This window comes from Eublepharis macularius, chromosome 8 (genome assembly GCF_028583425.1).
Source record: "Eublepharis macularius isolate TG4126 chromosome 8, MPM_Emac_v1.0, whole genome shotgun sequence".
Classification (NCBI taxonomy): Eukaryota; Metazoa; Chordata; class Lepidosauria; order Squamata; family Eublepharidae; genus Eublepharis; species Eublepharis macularius.
The window spans coordinates 76,798,653-76,818,095 of NC_072797.1; the positions used below are offsets into that span (position 1 = coordinate 76,798,653).

The window sequence follows — 19,443 nt, forward strand, 5'->3', positions numbered from 1 at the left end:
TTCATTTTAATGACTGTAATTTCTTTGCTTCACCCCCTTTACAATGTAGCACATTAGTGTTATGTGCAGTTGCCCCTGGAATACAGGATATATTAAACAGTTGATGAGTTTCTGTACCAGTTTTGTGCCCTCATTTGCATTCATCCCCCAACCTATCACACACACACACAAATTAAAAAAATAACAACATTCGATTTATATACCGCCCTTCAGGACAACATAATGCCACACCCTGTGTGGTTTACAAAGTGTGTTATTATTATAAATAAAGATATACTTGATGTATTGTCGAAGGCTTTCACGGCCGGAGAACAATGGTTGTAGTGGGTTTTCCGGGATGTATTGCCATGGTCTTGGCATTGTAGTTCCTGACATTTCGCCAGCAGCTGTGGCTGGCATCTTCAGAGGTGTAGCACCAAAAGACAGAGATCTCTCAGTGTCAGATCTGCAGGAACTACAATGCCAAGACCATGGCAATACATCCCGGAAAACCCACAACAACCAAAGATATACTTGTAGGACAGTCTGCTTTTGATTCTTTGCACTTCTTTTCAAAGTCCCAGCAACTCTATAGGACATTTACAAATCTAAGGCAGACATTCCTGGAATTTTGGTGCGCCAGGTTGCATAATTTGGTTCTATGATTGGGCTGGCCTGGTTGTATGTTTTTATTTATTTGTGTGTGTCTATTTGATAGGTTGGGGTATGAATCATCAGGGTGCTAAATGCAAACTATTTTGCATCTAGATCTGGCATTGCTTTCTTTGTTTTGGTGAAAAATTGTAAGTAGACACTGTACCAAGAGAAAAACACTGCGAAATTAGGGGTGTCCAGAGTAATATCAAATAGACTGGGCAACTCCCATAGCGGTTTGTGGTTTTATGTGTGTATATAACAAATTCATTCTTACGTATGAAACATATGTATGCACATAATGCCTATACACTTCTTACATAGGAATATCAGGAGCATTCTGAGAGGTACTGCTGCTGGTTGGATATCATTTCAGGACCCCTCTTCCTCCAAAGGTCTGGTAAACATCTAATCTGAAAACTTACTGAGAAATGGTGTAAACCAGTTTATTTAAAGAAAGACAGTAGTACTCCTGTCCTGAATGTGGTACTGTTTTATGTATTGTCGAAGGCTTTCATGGCCAGAGAACGATGGTTGTTGTGGATTTTCTGGGCTGTGTATCCGTGGTCTTGGCGTTGTAGTTCCTGACGTTTCGCCAGCAGCTGTGGCTGGCATCTTCAGAGGTGGAGCACCGAAAGACTGAGAGATCTCTGTCTTTTGGTGCTACACCTCTGAAGATGCCAGCCACAGCTGCTGGCAAAACGTCAGGAACTACAACGCCAAGACCACGGATACACAGCCTGGAAAATCCACAACAACCATCGTGGTACTGTTTTGTTTGCATTTTAATGTACTTTAGTGATATGCATCTTATGTACTCTTTAAGCAAGTCGTCTTTTATTACAAATGTTGCTAACTATTTTGAGCTGGAAGTTTGAGTTAAAATTCAAATAAGTAAATACGTATTTCAAGTAACTTTTGAGTGTACAACTATAGCTATACCTTGGTATGGGTGATTTTGGCATGTGGTAGCCTGATCTCATTGGACACTAAGCTGGGGAAGATTTTTTGCTAAAATCATTCTGCAATACAAATATATATTGTCTAGAATTTGTATTTGATTTCAAACGTATCTGCTGTGTGTTTAGCATTAACAGCATTCATACATGGCACAAATAGCATGAGGTAAGTTCAAAGGAGCTTTTAAACTCATGAAAATGATCTGTTACTGTTTTGGTTAGTTAGATCTGATACAAGCTCAAAAGCCAAACTCTTTCAGATTTAGGGAGAAATAGGCAGCTGTCATAGAAGCTTCATAGTCATTTTGTTTAGGAGTTTTGTGAGGAATGCTTACTATCAGAATTTGTTGGGTAGACTGAGTTTTACATTGTTTTCTGTCTGCATATCTCCTTCACTAATATAGCAAAATTTGAGTCCAGTTGCACCATAGAGACCAACTAGATTTCCAGGGAATGAGCTTTGAGAGACAAAACTCCTTTGTCAGATCTCTCTCTCAAAAGCTCATTCCCTGGAAATCTAGTTGATCTCTATGGTGAAACTGGATTCAAACCTTGCTCTTCTACTGCAGATACTGGCTACCCACTTGAAACTTTCTTCACTAATATAGTTTTTTATATGGGTAAGTATGGGTCTGAACTGTTTAAAGTCAAATAATTTAGAACTTTTTTTTTGTTTGCGGAAGATGGAGAATTAGATTACATAATTTAGGACTGAATGCATGAAACCATTCATGGATACATTTTATTAGTGGCAAATAGAATATATGGACCTTATGTTTTCATAGAAGGTGTTATCCTATCAGTGGTTTCTTTAGTGTTAATGACTTGTTATTGTAAATTCTTATTTTAAACTTTTGTTAAGGAGGAACTACATCCACCTGCAACTTTTAGTTCTGGAAATATAATTTGTTTGATCTCCAAAGCAATAAATGGACACTTCAGTGAGAGAAAGAAACTGTTATTGTATTTAAGAGCATTGAGATACTATATTTACTTTAACCAGTTAATTAATTGATTAATTGGTAAAAAAACAAGACAGTTAATCGACTAAAACCCTCTAATTCAGTGACAACTTCTTCCTAAGAAGGTCATATGTGAAAACTTGTTAACAATTTTCCTATGACAAATCCCCCCCCCCCATGTTCAGATTGACAGAACATGGGGAAGCTAAGGAAGAGTAATGTGAACTCTTTGAAAATATTTGTGGTTATTTAAACTACTACATTAAATATTCCATACCTTTAAACTGTTAATTTTTCTAATCGACTGTTAGAGATTATTACCTACATGGCCCCTGTTCAAATGCTTTTACTAACTTTAAAAACTTTATTTAGAGTTGCTATTGCAGTCCCTGATATTTTCTAACTACTTCTTTCAGTTTGATCTTTCTGAGAACAGGCATGGATTTTTAAAAAAACCCATACAAGTGAACAAGCAAATTCCATTTAGTTTCAGAGTTCATCCTGAGGCTACTGGGGCTATGTTGTAGAAAAAAGAGCATTGTCACATGGCTGTTTTGTCCTCCTTCCTGACAGCCCTTCTGAAAATCCCAGGCTCTTTCTATCACTTGCAACAGAATTACAGTGATGCTTCCATAAGCCTCATAAGGAACTTAGAAAGGGGAAAAAAATTTTAAATTTCTGAATTCTCCTATACCTAATGATGAAGAGAGACAATCTGATATTTTAAAAAATAAATTTTAGTAAATTACGGTTTATGATACTGTTTCTCCTTTAAGAAGGACTAGATAGATTGCTTATCTATTCCTTTATTTCACAGTCTGTGCTTTTAAAATGTCTACAGATATCTTAATTAAAAATGCCTTTTCCCAGTTTCCTTTGAAAATCATTGGTTTATCCTTTTTCCTTTTTAAAAAGAAACACACAGATTTGCATCATGCATAGATCTATGTTGAATAGCATGTATTTTGTAACATGTACATGTGTCTTCTTATTCTCTGGTAATGTGCTGCTGTTTTCTAATCAGTGTAGTTATAATAAAAATGTCTCAATCTGTTCATTCATGCATTTAAAATGCAGCTATTTCTGATGGGGAAATAAATATTCATATTGGGAAAAGGAATGCTTGAAATCACTTTACACATCAGGAAACCCAATTGATTTCAGTGGAACAAACTGCTAGGCTGTGCATTTAGTTCGTAGAGCTGTGTCCCTAAGCAAACTTTTCTTTAGGAGCAGATTTCACTGAAATTGATACATTTACATTCATCCTGATAAATTTAAATCCATGCAGTGGATCACAAAATCTCTTGAAGCCAAAGAGAACAGTTTCCTTTAAATTCAGTGGGATTGGTAATCGTGCTTTTAAATTTTAATTGGGTTGAATGTAAATACTCAGTTTTATTAATCCATTTATTTGGACTTGTACTCTAGATAGAAATAAGAGCCAATTCATTCAGCTGAAGTTACTTGCAAATATTTTAGGATCACAGTGTTTTATTTAATTTTAAAGTGATTTTATCCAAAATTTAATCCATCATTTAAACACAGATAATACTATTACAGAACTGTTCTGAAGTTAAGGGGGATGGAATCTAAGGAATTACAGTGGAGTTATACTCATGGTCTTAAAAGGGGTATAACCCTGTTTAGGATTGCACTGTCAGATAATTCTGTGCTCTAATAGGATCCAGCAAATTCGAATGTGTTTATATTTGTTGATGAATAATGCTTGTAGCTAAAAATATTATTCAGAATAAATTTAGTGTACTGGGCCGTTTCCACACGGCTCCCCGCTGCTCATAACAACCTGGAAGATCGCGCAAAAAACGCAATCTTCCGCATTTTTTGTGCGATCTTCCGGGTTGTTACGAGTAGCAGGGAGCCGTGGAAACGGCTCTGGTTAAGAGCAGCAGAAATCTTATCTGGAAAGTCAGGTTTAATTCCCCACTCCTCCACTTGAAGCCAGCTGGGTGATCTTGGGTTAGTCACAGCTCTTTCAGAGCTCTCTCAGCCCCACTCACCTCACAAGGTGATTGTTGTGAGGATTATAATAACACACTTTGTAAACCGCTCTGAGTGGGCGTTAAGTTGTTCTGAAGGCTGGTATATAAATCGAATGTTGTTGTTATTATTATTTATACTGCATGCAACTCTAACTAGAGTTACTGTAGTCTAAGCACACTGAAAGCAATGTATTTCGGCAGTACTAATTCTGCTTAGGAATGTAGTGCAAGTCACTGAATATGTAGCAATGCTGACTATGGAAGCTGTCTGTCTCACTGTTTTTGGATATATTTCTCAATGTGAATCTATCAACATAAGAAGCATGCATGTTCTTGAGATAGACAAGCATACTACTATTTTCACATTTTTTGGCCTGCTTGTACTATATAAGGAATATCACCACAGTTTGCTAATTGTTCAGGGAGAATCACCTCCTGGGGCTGAGAAAACACCATTGGCAAATTTTCTGTAATTATTTTTCTGATTCATAATGTTGATCTCAATTTCTTTGTTGGGAGAGGAGGAAAATATTTCAAAAGGTAGTCTAGTCCCAGCATTTATAACCATCCTAGATTTTTCTGCTTATTGGAGATTCTAAAAGCGACATGTGAATAAAAGTAAATGTTACATATCTAGTAGCAGAGTGCAGAAGTTTGATCCTGAAGTTTCCTGGATGGAATCAAAAAGATACTTTGGCTTCATTTAATTGAAACTGTTCAGTAGACAGGGTGTCTCCAAGAGAACCATTAATAACTAGGAAGCTGGGAGGAGGTTACACATCTAAAAGATTGTCAGCAGGGAACAAATTATTCCAGAATCAAGGGTCTGCTTTGAGAAATAGCTAAAATCTTTCCCAGTTATTTCCTAAATCTGGAGAGTAGAGCTGGGCGGAGAGGGAGTTAGTTTTGTACATTATAATACAAAAAATCATATTTCAGATTTTTGTAAATAATGTTATTTAAGTCTGAAGAATACCGTTTTATCAAACAAGATTAGCAAGTATAAGTTTATAGTTTATAAAAGAGAAAGGATTAATACGTTGCTTTAAAAGATTAAAAGAACTAGAACCAAAATGTCAAACCCATTAAAGTGGCTTCTGCTTCTACTTGACTCCTACCTATACTTACTGCTTGAAAAAGAACTGGGCCAGAGAGCTATTGTTGCATATTGGTTAAAGAGACTAGGATCTGTGAGTCCCAGGTTTGAATCGTCGGTCTGCCAGGAGAAACTTGATGGGTGACTTTGGGACAGTCTTACACTCTCAGCCTAACCTATCTCACGAAGTTCTGAGGATAAAATAGAGGAGAGCAAAGCAATGTAAACTGCTTTGGGTCCCCATTGGGAAGGTGGGATATGAAAAAGGCAAAAAAATAAATAATAAATCAAATAATAGAATATATGGTGATATTTATTGCAATTTGAAAACATTTGTTTTTAAAAGTTTTGTTTTTAGAAGTAGCCCTGCTTAGAATCATAGAGTTGGAAGCAACCTCCAGGATCTAGTCCAATCCCTTGCATAATGTAGGAAATTCAAAACTACCTCCCCTCTTCCCCATACACCCAGTGACTCTTGCTCCATGCCCAGAAGATGGCAGAACATTGTCAGGATCGCTAGCTGAACTGGCCTGGGGAAAATTGCTACCTGACCCTAAGGTGGTGATTAGCATTACTCTGGGCACGTAAGAAGAGGCCACATGTAACCCATTCTGTCCTCCCTTTCATGATCTGCCTAGGTTCACATAATGAGCATTGCTGTCAGATGGCTATCTAGCCTCTGCTTAAAAACCTCCAAAGAAGGAAGCCCACCACCTCCCAAGAAAGCCTGTTCTACTGAGGGACCGCTCTAACTGTCAGGAAGTTCTTCCTAATGTTTAGCCGAAAACTCTTTTGATTTAATTTCAACCCATTGATTCTGGTCTGACCTTCTGAGGCAATGGAAAACAACTCCACGCCATCCTCTATATGACAGCCCTTCAAGTACTTGAAGATGGTTATCATATCACCTCTCAGTTATCTCTTCTAAAGGCTAAACATACTGACCTCTTTCAACCTTTCCTCATAGGACTTGGTCTCTAGACTTCTCACCATTTTTGTTGCCCTCCTTTGAACTCACTCCAGCTTGTCTATATCCTTCTTTAGTTGTGGTGTTCCAGACTAAACACAATATTCTAGGTGAGGTCTAACCAGAGCAGAGTAGATTGATACCATCACTTTGTGTGATCTGGATGCTACTGTTGATACAGCCTAAAATTGCATTTGCCTTTTTAGCTACCACATCACAGTGCTGACTCATGTTGAGTGTATGGTCTACTAAGACCCCTAGATCCTTTTCATACATACTACTGCCAAGACAAGTCTCCCCCATCTTATAATTATGCATTTGATTTTTCCTCCCTAAATGCAGAACTTTATATTTATTCCTGTTGAAATTCATTTTATTTGTTTTAGCCCAGTTTTCCAGCCTGTCAAGATCATCCTGTATTCTGGCTCTGTCTTCTATTATATTTGCTACCCCTCCCAATTTAGTATCATCTGTAAATTTAATAAGCATTCCTTCTATTCCTTCATCCAAATCATTTATAAAACTATTGAACAGAACAGGTCCCAGGACTGATCTCTGAGGCACTCCATTGTCACTCTTCTTCAAGAGGATGAGGGAACATTAACTAGCACTCTTTAGGTGCAATCTGTCAACCAATTACAGATCCACCTAACAGTAATAGGATCCAAACCACATTTTACCAACTTGTCAACAAGGATATTATGTGGAACTTTATCAGAAGCCTTATTGAAACTGAGATAAACTGTATCTACAACATTCCCCTGATTCAGCAAGGTAGTAACTTTCTCAAAAAAAGAGATAAGGTTAGTCTGATATGATTTGTTCTTGAGAAACCCATGCAGGCTCTTAGTAATCACAGCCATCCTTTCTAAATGCTCAAGGACTGACTGATCATTTGTTCTAAAAGTTCCAGGTATAGACGTCAAGCTGACAGGTCAGTAGTTACCTTGTTCCTCCTTTTCCCTCTTTTTGAAGGTGGGGACAACATTTGCCCACCTCCAATCTTCTGGCACTTCACCTGTTCCCCAAGAATTCTCAAAAATGATGGACAGAGGCTCAGAAATTACATCTGCGAGTTCTTTTAGTACCCGTGGGTGCAATTCATCTGGTACTGAGGATTTAATTCCATTAAAAGAAACTAGGTGCTTACGTACTACCTCTTTGCTGATCCTGGGGTGTAACTCCCTTCCCCTATCATGTGTTCTGTTATTGCCATGTTGAGCATCATTTCCCTCAGGAAATGGTACTCAGCATTTTACTCAGGAGAAGACTGAGTAAAAGTAGGAATTGAGCAGTTCTGCCCTCTCTTCATCACCTATTACAATTGTACTTTCCTGACCCTGCAATGGGCCTATCATATCCTTGCCCTTTTTCTTACTTTGAACATAAGCCCCTGGGATGGGCGGTATATAAATTGAATAAATAAATAAAATAAATAAGCAAAGTACTCTTTTTTGTTGTTTTTAGCATCTCTTGCTAGCCTAAACTCATACTGAGCGTTAGCTTTTCTAACACTCTCCTACAAGCATCAGTTATTTGTTTATATTTATCCTTGATTATAAGGCCCTCCTTCCATTTCCTAATGAGTCTTTTTTATTTCTCAGCTCATTAGAAAGCTATTTATGGAACCACCTTGGATTCTTTAGGATCCTCCCGCTTTTCTTTCTCATAGGAATTGTTTGTGATTGTGATTCAATATTTCACCTTTAAGAAACTCCCACTCCTCTTGAACTCCTTTCTCCTTAGGTATTTCTGACCATGGGATTCCTACCAGCATAACTTTCAGTTTCTTAAAATTTGCTTTCCTGAAGTGCAATCTATATGTTTGACTACATACAGCATTTCCCTTCTCCATGACTGTAAATTCCAAAATTATATGGTCACTGCTACTCAGAGTGCCCACTATTTTCATTTTGTCAATCAGTTCTTCCCAGTTGGTGAGAATCAAGTCCAAAATAGCAGAGCTCCTTGTTTCCCTCTCCACTTTCTGAAAAATGAATTTGTCAGCAAGACAAATCAGGAATTTATTTGACCTTTCATTTTTAGCAGAGTTAGAGTTGTAACAGATATCCGGGTAATTGAAATCTCCCATGACCACTGTGTCCCGTCTCATTGAGAACTTCGTAATTTGTTCTAGGAGCATCTCATCCAAGTCCTCTGCTTGGCTTGGTGGTCTATAGCAGACTCTGACCATAATATTATTATGGTGGGAGCCAGTTTGGTGTAGTGGTTAAGAGCGCGGGACTCTAATCTGGAGAACTGGGTTTGATTCCCCACTCCTCTACTTGTAGCCAGCTGGGTGACCTTGGGTCAGTCACAGCTTCTAGCTCTCTCAGCCCCACCCACCTCACAGGGTGTTTTGTTGTGGGGATAATAATAACATACTTTGTAAACTTCTCTGAGTGGGTGTTAAGTCATCCTGAAGGGCGGTATATAAATCGAATGTTGTTGTTATTATTTCTTACTTCTTTTATTTTTACCCAGAGACTTCCATGCTGAACTTCCATGCTCAGATACATCTATTTCCTCACAAGTATATACCTTCTTTACATATAATGCTACTTCTCCCCCCTTTCTTATTTGTCTATGCCTTTTAAACAAGTTGTATCCCTCAATCCTAATATTCCAATTGTGTCATTCCAACAAGTTTCAGTAATGCCTATTATGTCATAGTCTCCTTCCTGTATTAGGACTTCAAATTCCTCCTGCTAGTTTCCCATACTCTGCACATTAGAGTAGAGACATCAGAAACCATGAGTTATATGCCCTGAGGTTTTTGTTTCTGTGCTTACTTGAGAGTTCATGTTTCCTAGCATATGTTCCATCCCCTGCAAATCTTCAGTGTACTCATCACCACTTATAGGCTTTGAATTTTTATCTCTTTCTCCCTTAGGATTTAGTTTAAAGCCCTGATTATCAGGTTTGCAAGGGTCTTATGAAACACATTTTTTCCTGCCCTCATGAGAGGTAAACCATCTCTTGATAGAAGAGCTTCATCTCGAAAGCATAAGCCATAGTCCAAAAAACTAAACCGCTCCTGATGACACCATCTAAGTAGCCAAACATTTATTTGCAGCATTCTTCTTTCCCTTCCGACACCACAACCTTCAACAGGAAGAACTGAGGAAAACACAACCTGTGTTCCTAGGTCCTTAACCATTTTAACCAGAGCAGCATTTACTTTTAACATGTTCTGGACTGTGCTGAGCAATATCATTTGTTCCCACATGGATCAGCAAGATAATAATCTATGGGCTTGATGAGTCTTCCTACGCTTTCTATCACATTCTGGATGCATGTACCTGGTAGACAGCATACCTCTCGAGACAACAAGTCTGGTTGGCACAATTTACCCTCTACCCCTCTCAGTAAGGAATACCCAATTACCAGCACACACCTTCTCCTCTATTGGGGAATAGAAGCTCGAGTCCTCTCATACACAGGTGCCTGAGAAATTTCCTTCAAGGTTCAGGGAGGCTGGAGGAGTAGCCCTTGATCCAGAATCAATATCTATGAGGAGATCCTGGAACCGATTGCTTAGCATTAGAGGCTCAGAAAGTCTCCTGATTTTCCTCCTCATGTGGGTTACTTTCTTCCATGTGCCCAACTTCTGTATTGGATGCTCCTCCAAATCCTGAGATACCTTTCTCTCCTCCTCAAAATCCTGAAATATCTTTCCCTTCTCCTCCTGTTGCCTTCTCAGGAGTGCTTCATGCATTCTGTCCATGAACTCTTCACCTTCCCTTATGAAATGGTGTGTACACAAGTGTGCCTCAAGCCCCTATATCTTCTCCATTAGGACTACCAACTTGCACTTGCTGCAAGTGTAATTGCTGTTACCCTCAGGTAAGAATATGAACATGCCACAGACTTTGCATGTCACTGCCCATGCTGCTGTAATCCATTTCAGAAGTGGTTCAATGGTTCCTGCCGAACTGTCACGCACTTGTGAAAAGCTTGCAGAAGCAAACCAAACAACCAAACAAACCCCTAACACCTATGGCATGTAAGAGATATTCCTCTTCTAACAGGGCTTCCAGGCCAGACCCCCAGGTTAAGAGCCACAGGGCAACAGCCTCTGGTGAGGAGAAGCCTAATTCAATTCAAGGTTCATTCAGCAGAGGGTGGTGTCAGCAGTCAGCCCCAGGCAAAATAGACCTTTTCCAATTAGCAACAATCACTTTGTGCAATTAATGACAAGCCAGGCAAAAGAGACACTCAGAAACAACACTTTAACAGGCACCACTCTCTAGCACATTCACACACCCCAAAACACAGTAACCGCAGCTAGTTCTCTCCAGCAGTTAAGGAAGGCAACAGAAAACACCACTCCAGCAGCTCTCTCCTGCTCCTTCTCAGAGCCCAGGTGACTGAGGTGTGCTTGACTTATAGATGAACGATAATAAGTAACAGTAGATAAGTAACAGAAAGCTTATAACAGTCTTTGGAGGAAAAGCAGTAGTAAATACTTTTCTGAAATGTTTTCTAATCTAAGATATTTTTCTGTCTAGGCTTCATCTTTCACACATCTCCTTTTAATTGCATGCAGTGCAAACCACTCAGTTTCTGGAACATGCAACCTGATCCTATGCACATTTACTCAATAGTAAAGCAAATACTGCTTAATGCAGTATGGCTTATTCCCAAGTAGGTGTGCATAGAATTTCAGGCTCAGTCTTGCAGCCTCATTATCTACTAACTGATTCCAAACAAGGCCGTGGTTTAATCATTTTAGGATTGGGGCCTGGCACTTCAATTCTAAGAACATTCATTGGAAACAAACAGGGCTGCAAGGTCACCTGCCATGGCAGGGGATCTTCTGTTACCTCCTCTCCCCACCACCACCACCTGGCCAGTGGGGAGGTGAATGTGAGCAGAGGCAGCCCAGAGCATGCTACACATGTGCTTTGCAGGCCAGATGATGTTACTTCTGGTTTAAATAGGAGGCAATAGCATCTCAGCAGGGCCAATTCTCTAAGAATCAGCCCAAAATATAGTAAAAGCACTCTGTATTGGGCTTGCTGAGATAGCTTTCAGTTTCAACCGTAATTAACCTTATTAGGGGCTGCAGAGCATGTGTGTTCTTTGCGCATGTTTGGAAGAACTCTCCAGCACCCCACCCCCTGCTTTGCAGGTAGGGGACCTTGACAGCAGCTCTAGAAACAAATTACACCAGAACTAATTTCTGAGTGCTTTCACAAATATATTTTCTATGATTCTCATTTTTAAAAGCCAGTTCCATAAAAATGATGTATGCATACTGTGTTTATCTGAATCATTATATATTTCAGAACATACTGCACATAAGATTATTTTAAAACACCAGCAATGGTCCATATTTTGACTTTCAAAGGCCATTAGTGATATGTAATGGAGTGCCTGCTCTTGGGGGAAAAAACCAATAGTCTCACGAGCAGTGCCGAACTGTGAAGTTCATCTAAGCTTTTGTGAGATCTCATGTTCGGGAGATGGCTGATATGGCTACATCTCTACTAGTAAGTAAGTTGTGTTTCAGTACAGGAGTAAATTCATAAAGTAATCTTCAAATTAGTGATAAAATTTAATATGTCTAATCTAATTTACTATGCATCCTGATACTGTAAAAATATGTGTAGTCTAGTCTGAGCCTTCAGAGTAAAAAGTAAGCCTAAAATAAACAGATGGTAGACTAGCCCACAAATATATATGCACAATTTATTAGTTGCCCAAATAAAGGCCACATTTTAGCAATGTGACTCATAATATTTGTGTTGAGTAGGCAGAAGCTTTTTTTCTTTGTAAGATTCTTACACAGTAACAGTATTGAAGTATATCTTACATAGAAGGTAAGAAGACTGCTTAATCCAAATTTGTGGTTTGCCCTCCCCCCTTAGTCGGAATAAAGAGGCAGACACAAGACTTGGGTACTAATGGGTCACTTTTATTTGACAACAACATAAACTCTAACACGGCAAGGGCCTAATTAGTCAGGCCCTGGGATCACCCCTGGACCTTAGCCCTGACCTGTCTCGGTGAGCCCCTCTGCATAAATAATGGTTTTGTTTTTTGAATATATTTGTGGAAAAAATTGTTTAAAATATTAGTATTATAATGTAAAAATGTGCCATGTACTGTAATTGTTCATATGTTCATTTTTTATTTTCTATATATAAGCATGAACTTTAGAACTTAACTGCATGTCAAGAACATGAAAACAATTAAAATGTAATGGATAAAATAAAATCTCTAAAATTCTCTTTAATCATTATAGGAAAAATATTATACAACATCAAGTACATTTACAATCAATCTGACCTGGAAAGCTCAGGCAAGCCCAATCTCATCAGATCTTGGGACTAAGCAGGATTGGCCTTGGTTAGTAATTGGATGGGAAACCTCCAATGAAGTCCAGAGTTGCAGAGGCAGGCCGTGGCAAGCCACATCTGTTAGAATCTTGTCTTGAAAATCCCAGCAGGTTAACCCCATCAAGTCAGCTATGACTTGATGGCACTTTCTACCACTACCACATCTGCAATCATGTTCCAGTAAAATGTACCTATTTGAAGCATTCTAGCTTAAATAAAATCTCAATGGGAAGATGTAACTAAGAATAGTAGTATTTGACAACATGAAGTTGACAAATTCATGAAGTTGACAAATGTAACATGAAATAAAAATCTGATTGAAAACATTTAAATAAAAGCTAGGAATGTTGCTATGGCTCGCCAAAGGCTTGAGACCTGTGCTTGTGTGCCACTATTAATACATATTCATCTTGTGAAGGGTGCAACTGGTAACTGGAAATTCTTCACATACATCTTAAAGATAACCCAGTTGCTCATCTTTAACTTAAAACAATCTATTTATTAATAAAAATGTACTGCAACAGATGAGCCATTAATAAGGAGTAGCTGTGGCTGAGTGGTACAGCACATGCCTGACATACAGAAAGTTCCAAGTTCAATCTCCAGCACCTCTAGTTAAAAGAATCAGGTCGTAGGTGATGTGAAAGATCGCCACTTGAGACCCTTGAGAGCCCCTGCTAGTCTGAGAAAACACTGCTCACCATGATGGAGCAATGGTCTGATCTAGTATAATGCAGACAGTTTCAGATGGGCAGCCATGTTGGTCAACAATCAAAGAGCAAGGTCTGGGTTGAGTAGCACCTTAAAGAACAAGTAGATTTCCAAGGTATGAGCTTTTAAGAGTCAAAGCTCTCTTCATCAGGTATGTTTTCTATTCACTCTTAGGCATAACAGTTAATGCAGGCAAGAGAAGCATTAGTTAAAGAAACAATGACAGGCAAATGATGAACACCAAAACTGCATCAATATTAAATATACTCATATAGCCTTAAATGCTTGATTGAAATACATCACTATAGCCTCAGTTCAATAAGCTATTGGTTAGTAAACTCTTTTACAGTACATTTGTAAACAGAAAGACTTCAATGGACTTATAAGCGTGTCACTCTGTTGAGGATTGCACTACTAGTTACCATGAGCAGGCTTTGGATTGGCCTAGAAACTGTTTAACAAAAGAGAAATAAACCTTATAGTAACACATTTTTGAATTAGAAAATGAATCCTCAAATCACCCAAGAATACTGGTTTGGCAAGTCATTATTTGATGTAAATATGGTAATCTTCATTTGAATTGACTATATTCTTTCTGAATCTCAAATGGGGTGTTACTCTGTTTTAAGAGCAACTTCTGAAGAAGTATATTCAGGCCTCTAATCTTGGTTGGTCTATGAGAGAAGACGATCCTGCAGGTATACTGACAACAGCCAATTCTGTCTAGCTAATTTTAATTTTTTCCCCCTCTTCGCTTCATAGGATGTGACATGTGTGCTGATAACCGTAATGGAGAATGCCCCATGCATGGGCCTCTGCACTCCTTGCGCCGCCTGGTGGGCACTAGTAGCGCTGCAGCAGCAGCACCTCCACCTGAGATTCCTGAGTGGCTTCGGGATCTGCCACGGGAAGTGTGTTTGTGCACCAGCACTGTGCCAGGCTTGGCTTATGGTATCTGTGCTGCTCAGAGGATTCAGCAAGGCACTTGGATCGGGCCTTTCCAGGGAGTTCTCCTTCTTCCAGAAAAGGTGCAGACTGGAGGAACGAGGAATACTCAGCACCTCTGGGAAGTAAGTTATATTTCAAGCATTTTGGCTTTTAAAAATCTGATTCAATACTAAAGAAATATGGTTTGATGCTACTTTTTTGCTGTACTTAATATGTACTTAACAAAAGCTTGCAAATTCTGCTGACATATTTTCTGGCTTTCATTAGCATAGGACAGACTACTGTTGATGTACATTTTTATTAATAAAGCAGATTTTTGTAAATTAGATCAATATTAGCCGTACATGTAATGGAGTTGTGGGCTGTTATTGAACTTCTGAAAGCAAGTTCTCTTGAAATCCATGGAATTCAAAAACCAACATATATGACTGGGATGACAGTCTCTCTCTTCCCTATTACTGGGAAATGTCTGTTTATAGTGCTATAGAACTCTGGCCATCACTTCACATAAGGAGAATTTTGGGCTAGCACACAAGTTTAAGGTTGATTTTGGTATTAAGTTGTGTATTAGCTGTCAGTATTAATACTATGGTAGACGATGAAAGATAGTAATAGTTATTTTTATTTAAAATGTGTGGCCTAGTTTAATTTTGCCTCATAATTTAATTTCATTCAGTGCTATGGAATAGGATGTGTTCTGATAGGAGCTCACTATAATCTGAAACAGACACCCTGTTAATATAGTTGTTATAACTAAACTTAACTAGAAAATTAACTGTATTATGCTCTAATAGAGAAGGAAGTTAATCCTTTGTATTTGGACACTGGCTGTTCAGTTCCATGAGATACGAAGCAGATAATAGGGGACTAGGCCGGAAGAATAGGGGAAAGAGTGAACCATCCCAAACAATCAACCATGCAAAAATTGCAATTACCAAACATATTTATTTATTGAACTTACTTTTATAATGCCTCCCAGCCAAAGCTCTCAAGACACTATACAATTAAAAAGATACATCAGACAGGAATCAGTAGAACCTCACTTAAAGATGTATGTGTTGGGGGAATTAAACAATACATGCTTATGTGAATAAGGGCATTTTGCCCTGGCACCTAAAATATAACAGGAAAAAAGGAGTCAGGTAGCAGGAGGCTGAGGTAGTACCACAGTTGAGGTGTCACTACTGATAAAAACATGACATTTTTTTTTAAAGTAGCTGCTGCATCTTCTAATTTCAGGAGGCTCTCTCTCTCAGTGTTGGCTCCCATTTTTTGGACATGATGCTGTCAATATTGGGCTTTGAATTTCTCAGTAGCCTGATTCCTTCTTATTGGAATATTCACTAGCTGCTGCAGGTGGCTGATGGTAGGGGAAATGGAAGAACAAAAACTGGATAGGAATCAGGATATGAAAGCAGAGAAAATGAGGCCATAGAGGCCTTTGAATGTAGAGATAAAGACATGGGAATGGAAGACGACTTGAAACCAGAGCTGGGATTTATAGAGGGACATCATATGGTCTGTTACGAGAGAAGTCATTTGCAGAGGGCTGAGGCATGACAATAGAAGTCAAGGGACCGAAAGACTATAGTAATTAAAGTGGAAGATATTTTGCTTATGGGTCAGAAAGAAGGGCCTGTATTTTCGCAAGGTTTTCTAGGGTGAAACAGCAATTGATGATGGCAAAGAATTTAATATGAGAAGCAAATGAGATGGAAGGATCAAATATAAGACCAGGGTTTCCTATTTGATTTACCAAATAGATGATAATGTCAGAGAATCAGTGAAGTAATTGAGGAGAGGTTGTGGTGCAGAGACAAAACATAAAGAACTCAATATTGGATGTTACCAGATGTGTATTTGGACATGTGGGAGACCTAGATGAGAGCCAATGTGGTGTAGTAGTTAGAGAGTAAAACTAAGATCTGGGAGGCCTGCATTCAAATCCTCACTCTGCCATGGCAGTTTTCTGGGTGACCTTAGGCATAACTTTCATCTCAGAGTTGTGAGGATAAATGGATGTAACCAGCTTTAAGTCCCTGTTGGGGACACAGGCAGAGTATAAATAAAGTAAATAAAATAAATGGAGTGAAGAGGTTGGTCTCAATATTTTCAATGTATAGGTGTATAAGTATATGGAAAGTAATTAATTCTGTTATAAAAACACCCAGGAATACCATGTGTGGAAAGGAGTAGAAAAAGATCAAGAACTCTGAGAGGCCTGAAAGAAAATCTTTTACCTGTGGGAACACTGAATGACAGATTAGAAAAGCTGGAAGAGAACCCAATGAGGATGAAGTGAGGAAAGCCTAGGACAGGGGTCTCCAGCATGGTGCCTGAGGGTGCCTTGGTGCCCACCAACATCTCTCCTAGTGCCCACCAATTGTTTTAGAAAGTGGATGGGGTGAAGTGAAGCCCTCTGCCCAGCAGGGCTTCTGATTAGCTGGGCAGAATAAAATAATGTTTCAATGGCAGCAGCCACCACAGTGGCACTCAATTCTCTTTCCCGGTGTATTTGTTTAATTGTTCCCCTTCTCCCCTGCAGTTAGGCTTCCTCTGGGTATGTGGCTCCACCTCCTGTGGTAGCCATTTTGAGGTTGCACCCACCATTCTGTGTCAGAATTCCAAAGCTGCCCACAGACTCAAAAATGTTGGGGACCCTAACCTAGGACATCAATGAAGTCAAATAGCAGAGGGTGATGTTCCACTGTATTAAAGGCAGCAGAGAAGTCAAGGAGAATAAGGCCACATGAGAAGCTTTTAGACTTAACAGTTGGAGACCATAAATAATTTGGGTGAGAGCTATTTCAGTTAAGTGAAGAAGATGGTAGCCAAATTGTAGATGGTCAGGAAAAGAGTTGGAAGATAGAGAGCCAAATGGGACCAATGTCAGACTGTGGCTTATTAAAAGTTGCAATCCAGACTATCTCTTGCAATTAGACATGAGTCCATTGGTTTCAAAAGATTTTACTGAATATAAACAACCATTATAGTCCACTGACCAAGATGCAATATATTGGCTGGTACACGGGTATTGTTACGAATGGAGGTAAAGGTTAAGGTACAGAATAGCATAGCCCAGCAAATCCCATCCTCCCCCCACAGTTCTCAAAACAAACGGCTTGAAGCTGAGAGAGTGAAACTTTCCCAAGGCTGGAAAGACTGTAGTCAAAACATTCCTATTCTTTGAGATAACTGTTACTGGACTGCTTGTCACCTGCAAAAAAAGAGCTTAAAACACTGACAGGATTAAAATGGAGTCTCTCTGGTTAGAACACACAAGGAACTTATGTCAGACCTGACAACCAAATGCTGAAAGAGTTTGGAGATACAGGTTATCAAAGAGATTTTGTTTATTTATTTATAGCACTTATATTCTGCTCTCCCTGTAAGGCTGAGAGCATATCACATCAAAAGTATAAAATAAGGTATCATAATAAATAACAATTCCAGCTAATAAAACCCAGCGGCATTCACATTGCACAGTCCCTCAACATCCAAAACCCGTGAGGTGGGTGGTGAGTTGTTAGATGTTTTGCAGACTAGGGGGGGGGGCAATGTTCCCCTCCTGCTAGGAGGCCAATGGGGGGTGTTGCTCACCTCAACTATTGTACGCTTGGAGGAATATCTCTGTCTTACAGGTCTGGTGAAAATATAGTAGATCTTGCCAAGCCCGTGTTTCCATAGACAGAGAGTCCCACCAGGTTGGTGCCAGGGCTGAGAAGGCCCTGTCCCTGGTCAAGGCAAGGCAAACCTCTTGGGGGCAGAAATAACAGGAGTGAGATGAATGAATCTTGAGGAGGGAATATGGCATGCTTGCATACAGAAGGAAGAAAACAGAGAAGCAGGATAGGGTGATAGCAGGATAGGCAGGATAGGCAGTCTCTGTGTGTGTCAGGCTGCCTATAATCAGTGTGGGGGGGTGTCTAAAAAAAGGAGGAGCTGGTACTCAGAATGTTCTCCCTTCTCATCCCAAGACCCAAATCCCCAAGAGGTGTCCGTACTTCATAAAAAGGAACAGGTATGCCGAACCAGCGTGTACCCCCTGAAAAAAAGCCCTGCCTATAATATTCTCAGAATGATGTTAATCAACAAAATGTGCATCAAAGGGACATCCAACTTCCTTTTCCTTTGTGTTCCAAAATTCTCATTCTTAACCATCTTATAGTGGTTCCTCATATGAATAAAATAAATGTGAAAAACTATTGTAAAGACAATTAAACACCAATCCAGATGTGGTGCTCTTTTATTTGCTTTACTTTGGCAGACATCAGGGTTATTGCATTTGATGTATAGTTGGACACTGTGGAGATATTTTTTGGCATGTCTGTGCAAGAGTTCCTGCCGCACATTCAGTGTTTGCTTTGTATGTAATCCATACAGTTCAATGTACAGCAATATGAAGTAAATTAAACACCATTCCATTACCTCACAACATTGCCTGACACCTATGGGTGTTCATTGGTAAATTATATGGTTCTTTATCAATCAGCCAAGTCAGTCTTTTATAGCTTAAAGAAAAAAAATCATCCCTTTAGCACGCCAAAATATGAGTCACTTCAGTTGTGATTTTTTTTTACTTTGACCATTCTTAGCCAGTGTAGAATTTTCTTGTGTTTTATGAAAACACAATGAACTCTTGATTTGTTTAATGAAAAAATATTGCTGGGTTGAGCAAGTAAATGATGTTTTTTCTAATGCATGCTTCAATAGTAGTACTAGTTTGTTCTCCTGCTTTAATGAAAGTGATTTTTCTAATATTTCTGCAAAGAATAGAAAACTTTCTCAGAAATTATGATTTCTTGATGAGAATGAGATAA

General features: G+C 39.1%; 1 protein-coding gene across 1 annotated transcript in view; it reads left to right on the forward strand.

Annotated features, from left to right (window-relative positions):
• The window catches only part of PRDM6 (PR/SET domain 6), a 135,611-nt gene that overhangs the window by 8,126 nt on the left and 108,042 nt on the right, over positions 1 to 19,443 (forward strand). The window contains exon 3 of the mRNA XM_054987444.1: positions 14,438 to 14,745. Coding sequence (XP_054843419.1) covers positions 14,438 to 14,745 — 308 coding nt within the window. The remainder of the gene's footprint in view (positions 1 to 14,437; positions 14,746 to 19,443) is intronic.